At 43.6% G+C, this 23,892-nt stretch overlaps 1 protein-coding gene across 2 annotated transcripts in view; it reads right to left on the minus strand.

The window, feature by feature from the left end:
• Positions 1-242: 242 nt before the first annotated feature.
• ITGB2 (integrin subunit beta 2) overlaps positions 243-23,892 on the minus strand; it is a 47,135-nt gene continuing 23,485 nt past the window's right edge. For both annotated transcript variants that reach the window (XM_035139784.3, XM_088675621.1), the window contains 14 exons: positions 23,318-23,406; positions 22,120-22,294; positions 19,218-19,388; positions 14,464-14,705; positions 11,113-11,268; positions 10,244-10,339; positions 9,951-10,040; positions 8,787-8,930; positions 6,959-7,146; positions 6,188-6,432; positions 4,547-4,766; positions 4,049-4,254; positions 2,922-3,088; positions 243-1,620 (listed from right to left, as the gene is read on the minus strand). In XM_035139784.3, coding sequence (XP_034995675.1) covers positions 1,555-1,620; positions 2,922-3,088; positions 4,049-4,254; positions 4,547-4,766; positions 6,188-6,432; positions 6,959-7,146; positions 8,787-8,930; positions 9,951-10,040; positions 10,244-10,339; positions 11,113-11,268; positions 14,464-14,705; positions 19,218-19,388; positions 22,120-22,294; positions 23,318-23,406 — 2,255 coding nt within the window. In that variant the 3' untranslated portion in view covers positions 243-1,554. The remainder of the gene's footprint in view (positions 1,621-2,921; positions 3,089-4,048; positions 4,255-4,546; positions 4,767-6,187; positions 6,433-6,958; positions 7,147-8,786; positions 8,931-9,950; positions 10,041-10,243; positions 10,340-11,112; positions 11,269-14,463; positions 14,706-19,217; positions 19,389-22,119; positions 22,295-23,317; positions 23,407-23,892) is intronic.

The following is a 23,892-nucleotide window of genomic DNA, read 5'->3' on the forward strand; positions in this document are numbered from 1 at the left end:
AATTTCAAACTTGAGGCTTGCCCGCAGTACAATGGAGAATGTCCATATATATATTGAACATGTCACAATTCAATTTTCTTATTATCACTCTGAAACAGATGAAGGTTCCATCCATTCTCTACTTAAAGGAAATAAAGTTATGACCAAAGATGATACAATCCTTTCCCTCTCTTAAGTTTAGTCCAATAGATACTGCAGATAATGTTAACAGTGGACACAATGACACTCCCAAACACGTCACGTCATTTCAGGAATGGTGTTTTGAGATTTATTACTTGCAAATCATAGGCACACAATAGACGTTTATACACTTGCAGTTATGTGCTCTCAAGCAATATTCTTCTTGCACCTTGGGAGCTTTTTCACTTCAATACACAAGGCTAGAATGAAGGCTGTAGATTCTGAGTGCTGTATTTCTTCACATGAGTCTATTGTTTGTCCGTTTCTCCAAGATGTTTCAATTTGACTGAGGTCTCTTTTGCGCTTATGGCCTTGTACAGAATTAGGAAGGTGTGGAATCATCATCCTACCTTACTAGTGTACACTGAGTAGACGTCACTGTCATGAGATTTATCTTCCCAGAAACCCAGAGCCAAAAGGTGACAGTTCTCCCCGCCTGCTAATGCCATTTGGTAAGGCAGAAAAGGGCCAGGGGTGTGTGTCAAGGTTTTGCATCCTAGAAGCACAATGTGAACAACAGGGGACCCCATCAACCTAATATTCAATAGTGTAGAGCAGGCATCCCCAAACTTCGGCCCTCCAGATGTTTTGGACTACAATTCCTATCATCCCTGACAACTGGTCCTGTTAGCTAGGGATCATGGGAGTTGTAGGCCAAAACATCTGGAGGGCCGCAGTTTGGGGATGTCTGGTGTAGAGCATGCTTATTGTTTTGTGTGCTTCTATAATATGTAGCACTGCAATGTTTAACTGATTATTTAACAGGTGCTTCTCAATTAGGTAGATTCCATCATCATTATTATCATTATTTTATACCGGTATGTGTATTATAGAAGCACATACATACAGTATAAAAACTATAGCTGGAAAGTTATGTCTTAAGAGGCATTAGCCCTTTTCTGTCACACAGGAGCGATAACTTCTTTCAAATTATGCCTTTCTACAATGCATGGCTTACTACCACTGTGGTATTAACCTCTGCTGTTGCAACAAATACTTTGTCTATGTAGATCCTTGAATAGCCACCCCACCTCTTTCCCTTCTATTTGGGTTCCAAGTGTTGACCTTTAACAGCTGATAACTGGAGAAGTTGCTCTGAGTGCCTTGCGCAGGATAAGTGGAAATGCAAGTTGAGATCATTCAATGGAGTGTGTGCTTAAGCAATCTTAACAGAGAGACCTTTTTTATGAAAAGAAAATCATCCATATCAAAGTATGTTGGGGGGGGGAAGCCACACAAAGGGTTATTGAAAACACATGATGTGACATGGATAGTGGTTGACAGGAGTAAAGCACAGTGGAGAATAAAGTCAACATCTTCTGCTTCTCTCCTGAAGAATTTCTTTGTGCTTTCCCATGTTGCTGCAGTTGAACTTCACTGGCCATTAAATCTGGGGTTCACAACAGTGGTCGTGGCACTCTTGAAAAGAGGGTTATCAGCCTGCCAATAAAAACATCACAAGTGTCTGTAGCTGGTGCTGCTGTTTTACTCGTTCAATAGTAGTATTACAATCCCAGGCTACCACATTAAGTAAGTAGATCAAGTGGACAAATGTCACTACAGCTTGGTCTCCTTTAATGATCTGACTGTCTATATACAGGGCAACTAAAAATAGTAGCAAATGTTGAGGAAATGGGGACAGTTTACTCCTTACTCAAGAAGGAGAGCTTCCACTGTAGATCAAACACTGACCCCAGGGAGGAGGTTGTTTGGCTGAACTTGCTGGTCCTTGGTCCTCTCCCATCACTTCCTCCATTCTACACCCAACTAACGTATCTAAATTTAATCCATGTGGCTAAAGAAGATCATTATAGCACAGTAGCAAACCACAACTCCATGTGTGGCTGAAATGCAGAGGAGCAACCCAACCATGCCACTCTAACATAAATAGGACCCCATCAATGGTTAGTGCATCTCTGGATCTTTCTGAAGGCACATCTCCCTCCACAGAATAATTGTGTACAGTGGTGCCTCGCAAGACGAAATTAATTCGTTCCGCGAGTCGCTTCATCTAGCGATAATTTCGTATTGCGAAGCGTGGGTTGCCATGGCAAAAAAACAATCCGCCGAAAAACGTCGTCTTGCGAAGCGCGGCCATAGAAAACTTCATTTTGCGAGTCACCAAAAACATCGCAAGACACTTTCGTCTAGCGAGTTTTTCGTTGTGCGAGGCATTCATCTTGCGAGGTACCACTGTAATAATAATACTAACAATAATTATGATTGTGCCCCCAAAGAAGCCCAGGACAGCAAACAAACAACAAAATGCCTTAAAAACAATTCCAGTGCAGATGCATTATGGAAAAGATCTCAGCTTAAAAGCCTTGTTGAAAGGAGAAGGTCTTCAGTAGTCACCCAAAAATACAACAGAGGCAGAGTCTGTCAAGTATTCAAGGGGCTGGTTTCCAGAGGGCAGGTGTCACAACACTAAAAGGCCTAATTCCTACACAGTGCAGAATGGACCTCCTGATAAGATGGTAACTACAAGAGGTTCTCGCCTGCAGAACACATACTATTTATTTCAGGTAGTTAGGTCACAGTGTAATCATAGCCTGTGTGTGCTAATGTGAGAAGCTTAGCTTCTCATGCCTGAGCAGCTGGATTCAGGCCTGCCTGAGGTACTGGAACTGATACAAAATTTATGTCCCTGATGTTTCTCAAGAACTCAGAAGAAAGGGGGAAGAGCCAGTGCCTTAGCCAGTCTTCTTCCAGCCCCTCCTGCCAAAGGGGGAGTGTCTTACATCATTCCACTTAGCCTTGGACTTCTCTTTCTCAAATCGGTGATATTCCTTGCGATCAACCAGCTCCGTTACCAGCTTCCAAATCAGGAGGAGGAGGAGGCCGATAAGAGCCACGCCAGCAACAGTGCCCCCTACGATGGCTGCGACATTAGGGGGTTCTGGGCAATCTATGAAAAGAAAAAACAATGGAGAAGGTGCCTCATCTGAATGAGGAGGGAAAGGGGGCATGTGCTGTATGCCAGGAATGAGCGGACCACAGATCCAGGAAAGCTGGGAAGAAAGGTTGGAAGTTGATTCAATGAAGGGGGCAGCTCCACATCCTGTGTCTATGTCCCTCCACCATGCAAAAAACTACTGAAACTGCTCCAGATACCGTAAATGGCAAGGAACTCTTTTAAGGCCACATATACTTCCACCGGGGGAGCCTTGCTCACCTGGCGGGGCTATGTGGCCTCCACTCTGCTTCCTTTGCCTCTTACCTGGAGCTGGGTCCCCACCTGCACTCAGATAGCTTGGAAAGGAAGCCACTCCTAGGGGCCCCTCTATCTGCCACACCTAACAATTTGGAGGGCCATCTCCCTCTAAAGCCTTGGGTGATGCAGACCGCTGACACCCACAGTCTTTCTTCCTGTTCCAGTACCCCACCCCTCGCAATAGAACTTTATGGGGGAAACTGGTGATTCTCCCAAATTCAAAGTTTTGATGTTGACTTTAAAGCCCTAAATGGCTTTGGCCCTGAATACCTGAAGGAGCATCTCCGCCCCCTTTGAGGGCCTTCCGGCAGTTCCCTCATTGCGAGAAGTGAGGTTACAGGGAACCAGACAGAGGGCTTTCTCAGTAGTGAATCCCACTCTGTGGCATGCCCTCCCATCAGATGTCAAGGAAACAAACAATTATATGACCTTTGATTTACATCTGAAGGGAGCCCTGTTTTGGGAAGCTTTTAATGTGTGATGTTTTTGTGTATTCTGCTGGAAGCAACCCAGAGTGGCTGGGGCAACCCAGTCAGATGGGTGGGGTACAAAACATTTATTGTTTATTGTTATTAAGCCACCCAACCCGACTTCTGGTGCTGGAACCAGAGCACAGAACTGGTGTTGCAGCTGGTGGCACCTTCCCCCACATACCTTTTAAAGGTTCCACTTTAACGGAGTATGTCTCCTCTCCATCCATTTGAAACATAGAGTAGGAGATCCAGCAATTCTGAGAATCTTTCTCCTTGCATTCTTTACTTTTGGATATCACATTATCTCTCAGAGTAATGTGTGAACAAGCTTGAGAGCAATTCTTCTGAAATGGCCCACTCTTAAAGAAACGGCACTCAACACATGATCTGGAAAATCAACAAGAAGCATGTCTCCAAGAAGAGTTGCTTAGCAAGACAGAGATACAATTGATCTATACTACAGAACATATATCTAATTTTCAGTGCAGTTACTGTACAACCAGAGATATAAAAGAAGCCAGTATTGTCATCCTCACATTGCAGATGCAAAGGAGACAGGGCCTCTGGGAAAATAGAGGCTTGTCTGAGTCCAGGTTGTGAGTTAGCTAAAGGCAAGACTTTTAAATACTGACATCCAAAGTGCAGTAATTTTCACCGCGGTCCCTCTTATCTCACTTACACGTGTCTGGGACAGGGTGATGGACAGCCTTCGCAATCTTCACAGTGTGGAAGCTGATAGCCTGGTTTACATTGGCATGTGTTGCACAGACATTCCCCGCGGCCACTGCAGACACTCTCATTGATGTTCAAGCAACCGTCTGTTGAAGTCTCACATTGGCAGGCACTGCCTCCATAGCCAGGATTGCATTTGCATTTCCCACAATCACACCGTCCTCGTACTAGAAAGAGAAAGTAGATAGTTTAGAACAGAAAGCATTCCCCATATTTGCAATATGCAGATTGATAGCAGCTTGGGTAGCTTCCAAATTATACCGTGTTTCTCATATTATAAGACACGTCTTATATTTATTTTTTCCTCAAAAAAACACACTATGGATTATTTTCAAGGGATGTCTTGTTTTTTTCCTCCTCCTCCTGCCGTGGCCGGCATTGGTGCTGCGCCTATCACTATGTCTTATTTTCGGGGTATGGCTTATATTCCTTGAATGCTTAAAAATCCTGCTATGGCTTATTTTATGGGTATGTCTTAAAATATGAGAAACAGGGTATGGTCAGAGTGATATTCAAATAACTGTAGTCTAAACCACTGAGTCTCTTGGGCTTGCCGATCAGAAGGTCGGCGGTTCAAATCCCCGCGACGGGGTGAGCTCCCGTTGCTCGGTCCCAGCTCCTGCCGCTCCGACAGGAAGGTAAACAGCGTTTCCGTGCGCTGCTCTGGTTTCGCCAGAAGCAGCTTAGTCATGCTGGCCACATGACCCAGAAGCTGTCTGTGGACAAATGCCGGCTGCCTTGGCCAGTAAAGCGAGATGAGCGCTGCAACCCCAGAGTCATTCGTGACTGGACTTAACTGTCAGAGGTTCTTTACCTTTACCTTTTAAGAATAATAGAATCACAAAATGGTTGACTTGGAGGGGCCCAAAGGATCATCTAATCCAACCCCCTGCAATGCAGGTATCTTAACCTCTGCTTAAAAAGCTCTAAGGAAGGTTCACCACCTTCCAAGGCAGTCTCTTCCACTGTCCCACAGCTCTTACCGTCAGAAAGCTCTTCCTAATGTTTTGTCAGAATCTCCTTTCTTGTCATTTGAATCTATTGGTTTAGATCCTACCCTCCAGAGCAGCAGAAAACAAACTTGCTCCATCTTCTGTGTGACAGCCCTTATGATGTTTGAAAATTACTATCGTATCTCCACTCAGTCTCCTCTTTTCCAGGCTAAACAGACCCAGCTCAACAACTTTGCCCAAAAAACTTTTGTGTCCGGATTTTCACCTTTTGAAATATGGCAACAGTATCCTCTGCACATGTTTCAGCTTGCCAACATCCTCCTTAAATTGTGCCCAGAACTGGACACGGGACTCCAGGCAGGGTCTAACCAAAGCAGAAGAGAGTGCTGCTATGATTTCCCTTGATCTGGACACTAGACTTCAATTGGTGCAGTCTAGAACAGAATTAGCTTTTTTTGCTGCTGCATCACACTGCTGACTCACATTAAGCTTGCGGTCTACTAAGACACCTAATAATGTGTGCCCTTTAAGAGCTTGCAGTAAAAAAATGTAGCTTGCTGGAACTCTGGCAACAGGAAGCTGGGAGAAGTAAAGCAAAGGAGTCAGGGATATTCCTGCAGTCGTCAGTTACTCACTTTCTCCGCCACAAAGTTGACCATTGTGAATCTCACAGTTCATGTTGTCACACTCGCAAAAAGAACCATAGATCTTCTTTTTGGAGGCTTCATCGGTGTGGCAAACACATTGCCCACACACGCAGTCGCCCAGGCCGGAGCAGATGACGGAGGCATTGTCCTTCCGGCAACTCTTCTCCAGCTCCTTGCTGGATTTGCCTCCAGTTTGACAATCACAATTCTTTCCAATAAAGCCAGGAAAACAGCTGACATGAGAGAATAAATGTTCAGAATATAGGAAAGGCTTACCAAGCAATACTAGTTTGTGTTGGAGGGTTGATTTGCCTGAATTTGCACAGATTTATTGTTTTATTGTAATTATAACCCACATTTTCCCATTACAGAACCCACGGCAGCATATTCCCATCCAGGCACAGACCAGACCTGACAGGCCAAATGTGGAGACCTGGGGGCTCTGCCACCCCTCACCCTAGTCCAATACCCAGAGTGGCTTGAGAATTTGGCAGGAAAAGGGTCTCAAGGCCTTTCCCCCAATTGTCCTCTTGCCAAATTCTCAAATTCTCCTTTTCATTTTAGGAAAAATTATACTCAAGCAGCTTGCACATTCTGTAAAAAAAGATGTTGTTCCCAGGCAGCATGAAACTGCAGGTACAACATGTGGGACATGCATAAGCAATTATTCAGATGGCGATCACGGTTAACCTTTCCCAGGAGGGCTGGCATATCCCCATGTGATTTGGAGGCAGGATATTGGTGAAGTGGTTTGATTACCTGCAGATTCCACAGTCTACTTTCCCATGTCCACTGCAGTCAGAGCTACTTGATATTTCTTCATCACATTCGCAGTTGCATCGACCGCGCATGTGCACATCAAGGGAGTCTGTGAAACCGAGAGCCCGGATAGTAACCTTCTCGTTGCCAATGCATTTGGTTGCTGTAACTTTCACCTGGAAAGTAATCTGTAAGAAAACAAAGAACTGATCAGTCTATTCTCCATTAAATGTAAAAACCACTAGGAAAGCAGGAAGGAGTGCATTTATAAATAAAAGGCTGGGCATCCTAACAGTCAGAAGGATGTAAGTACCAAAAAAAAAAAAGACATTATTCTTCTGCACATAGAACTGCAATGGACATTCCATGTATTTGGGCAGTATGCCTCACTTTGTTCCACCCAAACCAGTGAGTGTAAAGCCGGCGTTTGTTTTTTTAAATTATATTTATTGAAAGGTTTTTTTGATACAAAATAGAAAAAAACCCAATTTTACATAGCCAATACAAAAAAACCAACAAGAAGAAAAAAAAGAAAACCACAGAAAAAAACACTTCGAGAAAAAAAAAGATATAAGAAAAAAGAAAAGAATAAACATTCTAATTTATCATCCATGATTATAATCAATTCCGACTTCCCCGACCCCTCTTTTCTGAGCCCCTTTTTATCCCCAAAATATGCAACTTCCAATTCATTTTAAGAATACAACTTTTCTTTTTACATTCATTTTCCAATCTACAACAATACCATTTTCCCCCCTAGTCATAAAATCTTAATCTTATTTATCTATTATAATTCCCCATTGGCCTCTAATTTTCCCTCAAAAATGATTCACAAAATTATCAAATCTCCTTATATTTTCCTCTTTTACTTCTAAATCCAACTCCCCCCCCCCGTTTACTTTCCTGCCGGAGCGGTACCTATTTATCTACTTGCACTTTGACGTACTTTCAAACTGCTAGGTGGGCAGGAGCAGGGACCGAGCAACTGGAGCTCACCCTGTCGCGGGGATTCGAACCGCCGACCTTCTGATCGGCAAACCCTAGGCTCTGTGGTTTAGACCACATGTAAACACATGGCCATAAAGTGTAGTTGCTGCTTTCTGCAGACACTCCTCCTCCTAAAATACTGTTTGCTTTTTATTTTATATTTTATTTATGCATGTTGTTTTCAGAAATTTATATTCATTTATATTACTTAAAGTAGTGTAACCTGTTTTTCTGTGGTTGATATGATCGTGATGGTTGAAACAACAACAACTTATTATTTATAACCTGCATCTGACTGGGTTGCCCCAGCCACTCTGGGCAACTTCCAATATATATAAAAACAGAATAAAATATCAAACATTTTAAAAAGCTTCCCTACATAGGGCTGCCTTCTGATGTCTTCTAAAAGTCAAATAGTTATTTATCCCCTTGACATATGATGGGAGGGTGTTCCACAGGGTGGGTGCCACCACCGAGAAGGCCCTCTGCCTGGTTCCCTGTAACTTTGCTTCTCATAGTGAGCGAGCTGCCAGAAGGCCCTCGGAGCTAGACCTCAGTGTCCGGGCCGAATGATGGAAGTGGAGACACTCCTTCAGGTATACAGGGCCGAGGCCGTTTAAAGGTCAGCATCAACACTTTGAATTGTGCTTGGAAATGTACTTAAAATAACAGGTTTAACCCAGCTGCAACTTTTAAGGGGTTTGGGAAAGGAGAATAAGTGAAGACCCTTCTCACAAGCAGCGAACCTGTTGGAAGAAATGCACACTGCTCTTTTCTCTCTACATACAGAGCAGTAGCAATCAGAACAGCTTTGGATAGGAAGAGAAAAGTCTTCTCCTACCTGATCATTTATCTTCACGTTGTCACATTCCCCTCTTGGTTTATCCTTGGTGTGTATTTGGTTAGGGCAGAAGGAATCATACGTGATTTTGATGAAGTTTGGCAAAGGGCCATGATGGTCCAAAATAATTTTGGAAGACAAACTCTGCAAGGAAATGAGAATAAGGAAGAGGTGAGACTAGGAACCCAAGTCTCCAGCGAGGGAGAAAAATATGAGAATTGTAACTTCCATTCCCACTGCCTCAGTTGTTCTGTTGGAAAAGATGAGCCTTGAGAGAAGAAGGGAGCCAAGGCCAATATCTCTAACGGTTATGCACTTTCTTTGTAGGATTGTCAGGTCAGCACAGTGATGCTTAAGTGAACATGTTGAAGCAGAGGGCAGAGGTTTTCCTGCAATACAGACTTGAGAGGAATTTCCCAAGGGACAAAAGGAGTATGTTGGGGACATAGCCTGCTGACAAGCTAAAAAACCTTTACTATTGGGTATGTACTGGCTAGATGTAACCGAGAGCAGATAACAATATTTGGCCAGTGTGTCACTTCCAATGTGCCACAGCAAAGCTAATTAGTGGTTTTAAGAAGCTTAAGCAAGGGAAAGAGAAATGTGTTACTGGGAAAGGAAGTTTAGGATTGGTTCAACCAAGGAAATTACAGTGGGATGCAGGTCAATTAGTGTTAAGCTTTGAGAAAGTGAATTTGATCACTTGTTCATGCTAATTAAGACCCTGCCTTTATAAACATGCAACCCACAAAAATGTGGTTTACAGAGAAGAAAGGAAGAAAGCATTTGCAACTGCTCAAATGACCTTCTCCTGTTTCTGGTTTAATACAGTAGTAGGAAAGCATGTCAATTGTTGAGCATTTTCTCCCTCAACTCCTATTATGGCTGCTTTTTCTTTGGTTTCATTCCTTTTTTAGGCTTGGTGGGCGCTTTAATCAGGGAAGCTTTATACAGGGGAGATGGAGAAAGGAAGGGGGAAAGGTGGAGCAGGGGGGGGAGCAGCTATCCCCTGAAAACTGATTTGGAAATCTGAACCAAATCCGCATAATTGTGAGAAAGTTACACAAACATGCTTCATGTAAACAAAGTGCAAAGTCTGGCAAAGTCTGGCTGGCTTCAACATATATTGTAAAGGATTAAAATGATAATATCAGTAACACTTACATCATAGGCACGCTGGATGAGTTGGATAATATTATTCGAGTCTTCTTGCAGCTCTCCCACAGCAGATTTGGGAATCATCTCACTGAGTTTCTATCAACAAAGAACAAATGAATTGAAAGCATTCTGTTAAATAGAATGCCTACCAGATTATAATGCAAGAGCAAAGCAGTAAGTATCTGCTGTCCTAATTGTTCCATGTATATTGCTCAAATTATAGACTTGGGCTTCTAATCATTATTTTCTCCGCAGACATTGTTTACTTAACCTTCTTTACTGCTGGTAGTTTTACTTACCCGATATGTATCAACCATTTTACTGGTAACAGCAAAAATGGGCTGGATATTGTTTTCTTCAAGTTTTTGAACCAACTGACCGACAGATGGATAGTCCTGTGTAACAAAGGAAACGGTATTTAGGGCTCTCTCTCCAAGTTAGTGAAGATTCTGGTGAGATCTTGCAGTCTAGATCTGGCCTGCAAAGAATCCCTCTGGCTCCGCCCCTTCAGTCTAGCCCCTCCCTCCCTGGTGCCTAAGGGCGGGGCCACTGGCATAGTTAAAACAGAGAGACTGTCAGCGCAGCCAGGAGCACCGGCAGGCACCACTGCAGTCTGACCTCCCATTCTCACTGCAGACAAGCAACTCACTGGCGCTCCATCCCCCAGAGAAACAGAGCAGCGCTCTCAACATGGTCTCATTCCTGTGCAGCAGAGATGATGAGAGAGGGCACTGATGAAAACAGAAGCAAAGGCGGCAGGGAAACTGCTGGAAGAGCCCAGCCCCGTCCTCCTCACCCACTGTGCTCTTGGATTTGTTCCCTCTGTCTTGCTGGCACCAAAGGAAGGTGGCTCTCTACAGGAAACAAACGTATCCCCATCGCGATTGATAGCTCAGCTTCCCAAGGTCTGGCCTTGGATGCCACAAGCACACACACACCAGGTTAACAAACAGCTTGGTTTACAGATTTATTGAACCTTTAAAACAAAAAACATGGACCCCTTGTCTTTCTGCCTAAGATAAGAGTTCTTAGAAAATTAAGAAGACTTTCCCTAACATAGCAGTTGTATGAGTTGTCCAGTCGGCTCCAGTCTAAAATCTTAAATCCAGTAAGGCAAAGGTAAAGGGCAGGTACTTTATAAAGTGGGCTGCCTACTCTGAGTACTTACATATTCATTGCTCCTTTTATACATATTTTCCTCCAGGTGGCATTTCCCATCATAAGGAGTTAAGATGGCTCCAAGTTTACCATCCCCAGCAAAATGGAAGCCATCATCTGTCGTATACACCAGTAAGCGTGTTACATTTTTCCAACCAATCTTGGCCTGGATTTAAAAAGCAAGCAGATTAAAAAAGCAAACCACACTGGGTGAAAGATTCCTGCTTTGCAGGACTAGATGACCCTTGTGGCCCCTTCCAACTCTGCAATTCTAAGATTCTATGATTCTACATAAAGTCAGAGCTGAAAGGGGCAAAAGGTCTGTCCAGATCTCCGTCCTAAGACAGGATAACCTATGTATATACTAAAATGGCTTTAATAGGTTTAAATATCTACCCATACATTTTGCACCTTTATGACCAGTTTGTTCTCCTGTCATTATTTTATGGGACATTTTATTAAAGCTGCCACAAAACGGGCACTGTATAATTAATTAACCCCTTGTTTCTTGTATTTTGAAGACTAATCAATCTTTATTTTTATGAAGGTTTGTACAGACAGATTGTTTTTATCTTTTGTGCTGTTGCTTTATCTCATTTGTCGTGATTTTATTTTATTACTCTACTAGCTGGCCCAACCACACGTTGCTGTGGTTCTTTCCTGTGATTCCCCCCCTCTCTGTCCGGACACATGACTTATCCTCATCCACCTCCCCCCACCCCCTGGTTCATCCCTGTGTCTGCCCCCACCCCGTCCCGACCCATGAGCTATCGAGCCCCCTTTCCCCCCCACACCTGCAGCACATCCATGTGACTGGCCCCACTCTGTCCTGACTCATGAGCTATCGAGCCCCCTCCTCCCCCACCCCCGTCTGAGCCCTCTGTTGTCTCCGGGGAGTGTTGGCCCCTCCCCCTGTTTCTCCATACCTTGGACCCCACCCTTGGAGAAGGAACTGTCAGCTTCTGGGTTCTGTTTCCCAACATGCACTTTTGGCTGAGCCCTCTGTTGTCCCTGGGGAGTGTTGCTCCCTCCCCCCTGTATCTCCATACATTGGCTACTGCACACGCATCGTGAATATTTATATATATATATAGATTTTTTTTTTTTGAAATAAGAACATGAGAAGCAGAAGTTACGATTGTTTAATTTTATTTTTGGGGTTGTCATTTATTTTGGTGGGCATTGTATGATTTGGGCGTTGTTGTGTGTTTTGTGGTTGGTTGGTTTGTTTTGGTTATTTGGATTTTCTAATTTTGGAGTAGGTGTTTTGAATGTAGGATGTGGTGTTGGTTTGAGGATTTAAACTGGGGAAAGAAAGTGCATGGTTGTTGTTTTTTTAAAAGACGCAGAGGCTGGCAATCAGTCATAGTATAAAGCCTAGGTTAAAAGGGGCACGACTGCCCTTATTTAAAATGGCCACCGTAGCCTCGCATGTGACACAACACCCACTAAATTAAAAAGCAAAAACCCCTCGCCGTGCCCCCAAGTGCGTGTTAGGGGAAATGATGAACGACTGCCTAATGCTGCCAGGCATTTATTAATGCAGCCACCGGGAGAGGCTTTGGGTTTGGGCTTTGGAGGTGGAATGGCCATTTTGACGTCAGCCTACTCAGTTTTCCCTGTCCCAACCCACCCCCCACTGCTTTGGCTGACTCAGGGTCCTCACCCCCATGGCTATGTGTTCCCCCCTCCCTTTGTTGTGCCTCATCTCTGTGCCCCCCCCCCGTTGTGAAAGGCCCTATTCTGTTTGTTTTTCCCTGCTTGGCAATGTTGCGGCCTATTGAAAAAGCTGGGCCTTGTTGCTGCAAAAGGACTGTTTTCAGTTGGTTGCTGTGGAATTTTGTGATGTCATCTGGTGGCGCAGCTTTGGAGGCAGCAGCGTGCAATCTGCCTTTCTATTGGATGCTGCTGGAGTCTTCAGAGCTTCTGGTTGTGACGTCTAATTTGGGCTCCACTTTTTGTGTTTAATCATTATTTTAGGTGTGAAAGGTGTGTTTTTTTGGTTTCGTCATTGTGACGTTTTCTGCTAAGGCAATTTCTTGTGCCAAGCTCATTTGGTGGATGTTGCTCACTTGGTCTGATCTTTGAGCTGTGTTGACCAATCCATCACTGTGATAGGTGGTGGGATAACCTCGTCAAGAATGCATTCGCTCTGGGTTCTCTTATTCTCTACTTTGTGGGAAAAATAGTTGGTGATCTTACTTTGTCTCTTTCGTGGCACCATTAATTTATGGGGTGACATTGGCGTGAGTCCCAGGTCCTTACACTTCTTCCGCATGAGGACCAGGATGGATATAGGGTGTGGCTTAATTGGATTTCAACGAATCACTAGCGGCCCTCTGCACTGGATGGATGACCTTGCCTCCGGGACCTCTGCCAGCGTAGGACTCGATATCTCCGCCTATGGAGTTTATTTTCCCAGTAGCTATTCCTGAGGCAGGGTGACGGGCCTCACTCAGAGTGATACTTTAAACCCAATGAGGTTGACAGGCTTATTATGTTAAGCAGTGTCTTTCATTCATGGGAGGCTGGAGGAGTGCTTGGCTTCCTTTACAGACGGCGGCCGCCAGCTTAGGCTGGTACGATAACAGGCCGTTAATCACAGCTTTGAAAGGAGTATTGATAAAGTAGCACTGATGAAGCATTGAGGAGAGGAAGGTCGAGAAACGGGTAAGCTGGTGCCCGGGAATATATTAAGAGCATAAATCTTGCCTTCAGTTGGGGAGTAGCCAGGATCAGCTTACCTCCTCCATGATTTAGCTTATCTTATTTATCGTAATATTTTATTTTAATTTAATTTAATTTGTAACAATACAACATCAATAATAAAGACCCTGCCTAGCATATCTCTAGGCCAGGGGTCAGCAACCTTTTTCAGACGTGGGCTGGTCTACCGTCCCTCAGACCATGTGGTGGGCTGGACTATTTTTTTGGGGGGGGGGTGGAATTGAATGAATTCCTATGCCCCACAAATAACCCAGAGATGTGTTTTAAATAAAAGCACACATTCTACTCATGTAAAAACAACAGGCAGGTCCCACAAATAACCCAGAGATGCAATTAAAATAAAAGGGCACATTCTACTCATGTAAAAACATGCTGCTTCCCGGACTGTCCGTGGGCCGGATTGAGACGCCGATTGGGCCGCATCTGGCCCACGGGCCTAAGGTTGCCTACCCCTGCTCTAGGCCTCCAGCACTGAGTCTAAATACAACTTTAAAAGCAACAGCATATCTTGACATTATGCTTGTTGGGGGGAAACTCTCTTCCACTTTGGAGAAGAATCTGGTCCCCCAAATTCAACTTCCTCACTCCCCAAGAGCACTTTGTCATGGCGCCTGTTCCCAGATGGTAATCTTACCCCACAGACAGCGGCTTGCATCATGGCGTCGAGTCCTCCCTCTGGGGCGTCAAGATTCCCTGATATATCCTGCTTGCCGACTTCTTCTTTAAACTTCTCTACCCTGTCTGTCAGGCTGAGCACATGCCTGAAAGCAAATGGTGGCTGGCATTTGGTCTCCTTGCTTGGACAAGGGTTCTGCAGCTTCTCTGGGTGAGTGTTAACAAAGGGCAACACAGTCTTATCCACAAAGGCGCCAAACCCTAAAGGAACACAAGGGAAGTGCCGCTGAAAAGAAGGGTCCAAAATGGTTATCGTCACTGAAGATATATAGAGAGGGAAGAACGCTAAACCACTGAGGGGGATAGGGCTGTCAATATACCCTGCAATTGTTTAAAATAAAGTTAAAGTTAAATAGAGTGGAAAGAGCTGGGATTACAAAAGGGATATCATTTGACAACTGAATACAATATTAATTCTATTTTTCTCTGACCTTAAAATCTCTAACCCCCATGAAAGAGCTAGATCTTTTTCTTTGCATGCCACCTGTCACCCAAATTAGAATAAATGTCATATTTTCCCTTCCTATGGGTCAGATCTCAACTGTTGGTATATTTCCTTCAAGAAAGGGCTCATCCACAGTTCTACTTGTTTTTGCCTAAAAAGCACTGGTCTGAGTGGTATTGCATTTGACCTGCTGCTTCCCCCAGGGATAGCTGCTTTTTGCCACTGAATCAGAACAAACAGCTGTTGACATCCTACTGTCTCAAGAGACAATGGAGGGCACCTTCAGGGTCAAGTCAAACCGCTGCATCAGAAAAGGAGTTGGACCAAGGTGTTGGACCTCTCTTGAAGCTTCCAGAGAGCCATTCTGCCTGGGGAGGGACGGGGGGGGGGCTGCCAGGGGGCTTTCTGGGGTCCCTGGCAGGGTGGATCATGACTTGGAAGTTGAGGGAAACCCATCCTGCAGAAACCACGCAGATCCAGAAACACCTCCCTTTCTTACCGTAATTATTTTTGGAATAAAATAATTTACAATTTAAGTGAGTTTCTTCGTCCGCCAATGAGAACTTTTATCAGGTGAGTCAGCTACTTTTTATCACTTAGGAAGGAGGAAGCCACTGAGTGAAGAATGAAGGCAAACGGCTTGATTTATGCTCTGAGATAACAAAAGTTTAAATGAACAAAGGAATTTCTGTGCTATGTTTAAGTGCATTATTTTATTATTAAGTGGAATTATTATTATTACAATATTTTGACAAAAATGTGCATAAGAATATAAAATCTACTTTGCCAGTTGATACTTCCTCCATAGGAATGGGTTTTTTTTTCCATATTAAATGAGTTCAGCTTACGGTTGGAGGATGGATGGCTGCTAACAGATTGAGGTTGAATTCTGACAAGATAGAAGTACTGTTTGTGGGGGACAGGAGGCGGGCAGGTGTGAGGACTCCCTGGTCCTGAATGGGGTAACTGTGCCCCTGAAGGACCAGGTGCGCAGCCTGGGAGTCATTTTGGACTCACAGCTGTCCATGGAGGCGCAGGTCAATTCTGTGTCCAGGGCTGTCTATCAGCTCCATCTGGTACGCAGGCTGAGACCCTACCTGCCTGCAGACTGTCTAGCCAAAGTGGTGCATGCTCTGGTTTTCTCCCGCTTGGACTACTGCAATGCGCTCTGTGTGGGGCTACCTTTGAAGGTGACCCGGAAACTAGAATCATAGAGCTGGAAGAGACCACAAGGGCCATCCAGTCCAACCCCCTGCCAAGCAGGAAACACCATCAAAGCATTCCTGACAGATGGATGTCAAGCCTCCGCTTAAAGATCTCCAGAGAAGGAGACTCCACCACACTCCTTGGCAGCAAATTCAACTGTCGAACAGCTCTTACTGTCAGGAAGTTATGTTTAGGTGGGATCTTCTTTCTTGTAGCTTGAATCCATTGCTCCGTGTCCGCTTCTCTGGAGCAGCATATCTCCCCTTAACCTTCTCTTCTCCAGGCTAAACATACCCAGCTCCCTAAGCCATTCCTCATAAGGCATTGTTTCCAGGCCTTTGACCATTTTGGTTGCCCTCCTCTGGACATGTTCCAGCTTGTCAGTATCCTTCTTGAACCGTGGTGCCCAGAACTGGACACAGTATTCCAGCTGAGGTCTGACCAGAGCGGAATACAGTGGTACTATTACTTCCCTTGATCTAGATGCTTTACTCTTATTGATGCAGCCCAGAATAGCATTGGCTTTTTTAGCTGCTGCATCACACTGTTGAATTATGTCGTTTGTGGTCTACCAAGACTCCTAGAGCCTTTTCACATGTACTGCTCTCAAGCCAGGTGTCACCCATCCTGTATTTGTGCCTTTCATTTTTTTTTTGCCCAAGTGTAGTACTGTACTTTACATTTCTGCCTGTTAAAATTCATCTTGTTTGCTTTGGCCCAGTTGTCTAATCTGTTAAGGTCATTTTGAAGTGTGATCCTGTCCTCTGGGGTATTAGCCACCCCTCCCAATTTGGTGTCATCTGCAAACTTGCTCAGGATGCCCTCAAGCCCATCATCCAAGTCATTGATAAAGATGTTGAATAAGACTGGGCCCAAGACAGAACCCTGTGGCACCCCACTAGTCACTACTCTCCAGGATGAGGAGGAGCCATTGATGAGCACCCTCTGGGCTCGGTCAGTCAGCCAGTTACAAATTCACTGAATGGTAGCATTGTCTAGCCCGCATTTTACCAGCTTCTTTACGAGAATATCATGGGGCACCTTGTCAAAGGCCTTGCTGAAATCAAGATAGGCTATATCCACAGCATTCCCTTCATCTACCAGGCTTGTAATTCTGTCAAAAATGAGTTCAGATTAGTCTGACATGACCTTGTTTTCAGAAATGCAAGCTGACTTTTAGAGACCACAGCGTTTCTTTCTAGGTGCTCATAGACCGTTTGCTTAATGATCTGCTCTTGATATCTTTCCTGGTATTGATGTCAGGCTGACTGGGCGGTAATTGTTTGGGTCCTCTGTTTGGGTCGCCTGTTCTCCAGGAATTTTCAAAGATTACTGCCAGTGGTTTTGAAATCACCTCTGCCTGTTCTTTTAATACTCTTGGATGTAGTTCATCTGGCCCTGGAGACTTGAACACGGTGCCACGACTTGTTTGAATTCCTCTCTGGTGGTTTCCCCCTTTTTCCATTTTTTGTACATATCCCTTTTAAATCTTAACTCAGTTAAAAGTTCTTTAGATAGCCACCCCGGCTTCTTTAGGCACCTTCCATGTTTCCGTCTCATTGGTATTGCCTGAAGTTGTGCTTTTAATACCTCCCTTTTAACAAACTCCCAACCACCATGAACTCCCCTCTCTTTTAGTATTTCTGTCCATGGGATTTTATCCAGTGTTTCCCTAAGTTTTCCGAAGTCGGCTTTCTTAAAGTCTAGAATTACAACTAATCCAGAATAGACTGGTGACTGGGAGCGGCTGCCGAGACCACGTAACACCATTCTTGAAAGATCTACATTGGCTCCCAGTACATTTCCAAGCACAATTCAAAGTGTTGGTGCTGACCTTTAAAGCCCTAAATGGCCTCAGTCCAGTATACCTGAAGGAGCGTCTCCACCTCCATCGTTCTGCCCCGACACTGAGGTCTAGTACCGAGGGCCTTCTGGCGGTTCCCTCGTTTCGAGAAGCCAAGTTGCAGGGAACTAGGCAGAGGGCCTTCTCGGTGGTGGTGCCCGCCCTGTGGAACGCCCTCCCATCAGATGTCAAAGAGAAAAACAGCTACCAGATTTTTAGAAGACATCTGTTTAGGGATGCTTTTAATGTTTAATCGATTATTTAATTTTTGGGGGGGAAGCCGCCCAGAGTTGCTGGGGAAACCCAGCCAGATGGGCGGGGTACAAATAATAAATTATTATTATTATTATTATTATTATTATTATTATTATTATTGGCGTTGCTGTCAAAACAAGAGATCTAGAGGAGCTGTGCTGCGGCTGAAATTTCTACAGAAACAGTTATAATAAGCATTTTATTATTTATACACCACCCCCATAAAGAGACAGATGTGCTAACAGTCTCAAAAAGCAAAGTAGAAAACAGAGGGGGGTGGGATTAAAACAGTCCCAACACAGCATGTTGGGTACCAGGAAAAGGGCAGCAGAGGAAAGAAAGGCATCTTTAGATACCCCGCTCTCTGGTGACATTTTACAGCAGATGATGGTAGAACAAACAATATCTCTTAAATTAGAGATTAATGAAATTAAAAATTATTTGGATTCTTAAATAGGCAAAATAAGGGAAAACTAGACGGAACATGTAATAAAATAGAAGAATCCTATACACAAACATCTGGAGAAATGAGGCAAATAAACGAAATGAAGCAATTAAGGGTAGATCTACGCACAGACAAAAAACGCTATAAATAAGTCAGAAATCATATTGTTATAACAAAAAACCCTATTGAAAATCACATAAAAGCTATCCTGCTCTCTGACGCCATCTGGTGTTGCATGTTTATAATGCCTTCAAATAATTGTTTATTTGCTAATATAGCTGAGTCCTAAATCATGTTTCATTTTGCCTATTATCTGCTGTGAAGTAGCAGCAGAAGTTCCATACCCAGCCTCATTGACAGGGCCTTCAGTGCAAAAATAATATCACTAAATCTCAGTAAATCTCTTTTGATATGCAAGAGTTGTGCTCCGTGTAGTTTTACTCTTTTGAATGAAAACAATCCTAGATGCTAATTTTGTTAGTACCAGGTGACAACTGGAATAATCAGAAATGTACGCACCTATTCGAGCATGTTTGGTAATCTTTTTGAGAGCATTCAGCAGGTCTCCACCTAGCTTCTTCACATTTTCCAGATCATCATTCATAGAGTATGAGAGGTCCATCAAATAGTAAAGATCTATAGGGTAGTCCTCCCCACGGCGGAATGTCACATTAAAAACAGCAGGTAGATCTGTTAGCAAAAGGGAAAATAATGAGCATTAGGGCGTGTCATTTAAGGATGGAAAATTTTCTTTTGCGAATTTGCTCAATGAGGGGTTCTAAAAATATGTTATTGCACATGAGGAATCCAAATCTGCAATTATTTTTATGATTGGTTGATGATTAGCTTGGTAAATTGAGATTTGTTTGAAATACACTTTTAAAAAGCCAAAAAATCGCATTTTGAAGTGAAGTTAAAGTTTTTAATCAATTTATACAAGCGAAAATATAAATAAATTTTGTTTCTAGCTGTAACAACATATCATTACTTTATCTTACAATGTCTTATTATAGAAAAAAAGAATAACATTAATTAGAATTAATAACAAGTTTCATCAAGTCCTGTTTTGATTCATTTCTTGACAAAAGCCAAGGACCTGCTTCTTGGCCTCTGAGGTAGCCCTCCCTTTTTTCCTGTGTATACACTTTTCCTGCAGCCTCCGTGACTTGTTTCACACATCTTTCAATCCCTTGACCATGACAAGGCCACTGAGGAACTTGCATAGGCTTGTCAATAAATTCTTTTATTTCTGTCAAGGTCATTTTGCATGTTAGTGGAGGTTCATAAACTCCATCAAACCAGTCTATCAACTCTAATAAGTTTGAAGCAGAGGTGTTTATATCCTTGGACATACTGAAAGGTCTCCAAATGTATCATCATTGCCACCTCTCAAATTGATGATCTTTTGAATTCCAGCTCTCCTTTCTTCCTTATTATTTGAGCACAGCAGTGTCTGAATTAACATTTCACTAAATGCATACCACGCTGAACGCTTAACAGTCAGCAAAACAGCATTTACTACAGCCTTGTTTTGCAGTCTAAGCTGTTGCAATTGAAACAACAAATGACGTGGATAGTACACACCAACGATGTATTCCACAATCAGCCTTAAATTCTTGATGTTTTTGCCTTTTTGGCCATGTTTGGAAAACCACAAGCAACAAAGTCTGTTTGCTGTTGTAAGCCACCTTGAATGGCTCACTGGTTCAATTTCAAGAAGTGCCAGATTATTGGGAAGTTTACTTGCTCTTATGGCCTGTGTACTGGTAATTCTATATCCATACGCGTTGTCCTGAAACTAACTTTTGAGGGCAAGAAGCAGAAGTGCTTGTTGTGCCAAGATTACTAAGCTCCTCTCATACTTAGAAGTACAGTATAGGCAACAACCAATTGGTGCATGTCCAATTGGCATGCAATTGTGTGCATCACACTGAACCCAGAAGTGAATTAAAAATGGCAAAAACAGCCCTCAAAGAGCCCAGAAAGGGCAAACAAAAGGTGGTATGAAAACAGTGCCTAGCAGTCCCATGAGCCTCTGCAAGTACAATTCCAGGAGCCATTGCACCGGCCATTGGGAGTTTGAGCAAGGAGGTTTAGAGAGAGTGATCGTGGTGGAGTTTGGCGTCTGGTAAGTACTGTTGGTTGTTTTTTTGTTTTTTTACTGTTTTTTCAAGAGTTTCCAGAGGTTTCGAGGGTGTTTGCAGGCTTTTCCAATGGCGCTGATTGCACTTAAATGCATGGTGGCTCGGAACACAACCCCTGCATAAATGGGGAGTTGCCTGTAGTGTTGGGTAAACTCTCCAAGGTATAGCATGAAGGGGTGCAATGTTCTACAGGAAACGTAGTACTTTCAGTGGCTTTGGTAACTGAAAGAGCCCCTGAGAGAACTACCCCGACAGATTTTTGGGGGAGGGGGATCCCCTTTGCCGCCTCTCCTTTCATCGCTCCTGCATTCTGCCTGTTCACCAAGATGAGGTGGGATATTGAGGGCTGGCAGGTGGGGAAGGGGATTTCCTCTGAGCACTCATATTCTGAGGCAGAGTTTGGGAGACACACTTCTCATTTTGAGTTGGGTCTTTGGAACCACCTAGGACTCATTTCCAAGTCAGGCTCAGATAATCTCTCACAACATCCATACTTAGAAGTGAACAAGGTGTGGCAAACGCTCGATATTTGATGTTTATTTCTGCATACTGTTTTCTGTTCTTTCAAGCTTTAATAAAAATTCAACTACGAGAAAGAAAACAGAAAAAGAAGTGAACAAGGTGCATGTGTATAACAACACAGGTGACATATATTTCCCTGGATGTTCAGCATCTACATCTTACCTCTGCTTATTTGTTTCAGGCACTTTATAACTAGTTCTTCAGCCAAAGGCTCCCAAAGAAGCATTACAGAATTTAAATCATCAAATCCAACACTCTTAAAACCAGGCGATGTCAGCCTAGTGTCAACAAGTGAACACTCACAGCACTTGGACGGCAGCCCATAATTGAGGAATGCAGAGGAAGGGGAGATCCCCAGCTCCTAGAAACAGCAGAAGACAGCTTTCCACTCAGTGGTGGGTTACAAGAGAAGGGGAAGCTGACATCACTTAATAGAAGGAAGAAGGTGTGGTTCCCACACGGGGTTAAAGGGAGGTGGAACAACGCCAAGGACTCAGGTGAGTCATCAGATTATTCGTTAGTCAGTGAGGGCAGTGTGCTTGAGACCTGTGGCTTGTTTGTATTTTTTTTTTGTTACTAAAATAAACTTCTCTTCACCGTTGGAATGTGTGAGCGTCTTGAGGCGGCGACCCACCTTCCAAGAATTCGAGAACTATTTATATACCTGTACAAAGGAAGTCACACCTGTTCTTTGCCCTGTCACTATAATCATCCATTTCATATTTTTTTTGTCTAATGATTACTCAAAGTAGTACCTTGTCTGAGCTGCAGGTGCACAATCTCAGGCTGGATTTGCTTTATCTGACTTGGTGGTGGACCTGGCTGGGCAAAGCTTTCTGGAAAAATTATGTCATCCCCACATCCCCTCTGCCGGAGTTGTTCCCTGGTGTCACAGCGACTGGAATCCTGTTCTCCTACTTTTGTGAAATCCTGTATTTCATGAAAATCAAAAAGAATAAATGGTCAGTATGTTTCAGAAATAAGTCTGATGCATTTTGGACAACAGAGGAAGAACAATAGCTCCAAAAACATGCTTTGCCTGCAGAACTTTGAATGTCCAATGCCCAGTGTCTCTAGTTAAAAGGATATCCAGCTACAGGGCTGATAATGCCTTTGCCTGAGGTGGTGGGCATCTACAGACAGTCAGAGTAGAATTCAGGAGCTTAAAATATTACTCTTCTAAAGGATTGTACTGGAAAGGCATTCATGGGACTTCCATATGGCAGTCTGTTGTGGAATTGGTCCAACATTGCTCATGCTTTCAAGTTTTTTTGTCATAGTATTCATATGATGTTATTAAAATACTAGTCTGTATTTTTCTTACATTTCAATCATATTTCCCCTTGCCATGGAAAAGTTAATAAAGGGACTTTTGGGGAGGAAAGATGGCGGACTAGACTTTTATTGTCAACATACACTGGTACCTCCGTTTGCAAACTTAATTCGTTCCGGAAGTCTGTTCTTACACTGAAAGCGTTCTTAAACCAAGGTGTGCTTTTCTCAATTAGGCCTCCTGCTACCAGTGCTCTTCCACTGATCGGCTTCTGTTCATCTTCCAGGGCAAAGTTCGCTAGCCGGAACACCTACTTCCGGTTTTGCGGAGTGCGTTGCCCGAATCGTTCGTTAACAGGACTGTTCTTAGACCGAGGTACCACTGCACTGTCAACAGGGCACCACAGAAATTTGAGACCCCCAAGTCTGCCTCTGAAAAGGGAAAGGGGTGCCATGGACCTGGAGATCTAGAGCAGAGCATTCACAATTTTGAAAACAGCAGAAGCAGATTCTGTTTATTATTTTTAGGACTTGAAATGGGCACCCACTATCCAAAACCAAAAACGTTTCATTAGCTTTATACCAAAAGGTTTCGTTCAGAGTGAAAAGGTTTGAAGGGAAAAGTACGGTATCTGTCGGAACATAATAATATGCTTGAAAAACAAGAGATGGAAAACTTACCCGCTTCTTACACCAGGCGCACCCCGGGCCAGACTGGATGCAGTCCTGACAGGTTTTCACATTGTATTTGGTGCACTCAAGAGACAGTGCTTAGGAAGAAAGGGGGGTGGAATCAACATGAGGAAAACTACACATCATATGAAGCTAAAACTTACTGCAAATTGAGTACATGGCAAACTATGTATAAGGTTGATATATGAACCAGGGGTGGCCAACTCCGAAGAGACTGCGATCTACTCACAGAGTAGTGATCTACCCCCTTTTTTGGGGGGTTCAGGTCATTGTTAAGCTTTTTTTCAGGAGGAGGAAAGCCCCATTTTTTAGGGGTTCAGGTCAGAGTTGTTGAGCTTTTCTGAGGCAGGGGGAAAGTCCTGTTCTTTGGGGGTGAAGGGCTAAAATGTTGAGCAATTTTTAGGGGAGCCAAAATTGTTGAGCTTCTTTGGGGGCAGCCAGTGATCTACCAGTGATCTTCCACAGATGTCCAGTGATCTACTGGTAGATCACGATCTACATGTTGGACGTGCCTGGAATATACCAATGCATTATTAAAACAGGCATATTAACGGGACAAAAAC

Source organism: Zootoca vivipara, chromosome 1 (genome assembly GCF_965207765.1).
Source record: "Zootoca vivipara chromosome 1, rZooViv2.hap1.1, whole genome shotgun sequence".
Lineage (NCBI taxonomy): Eukaryota > Metazoa > Chordata > Lepidosauria > Squamata > Lacertidae > Zootoca > Zootoca vivipara.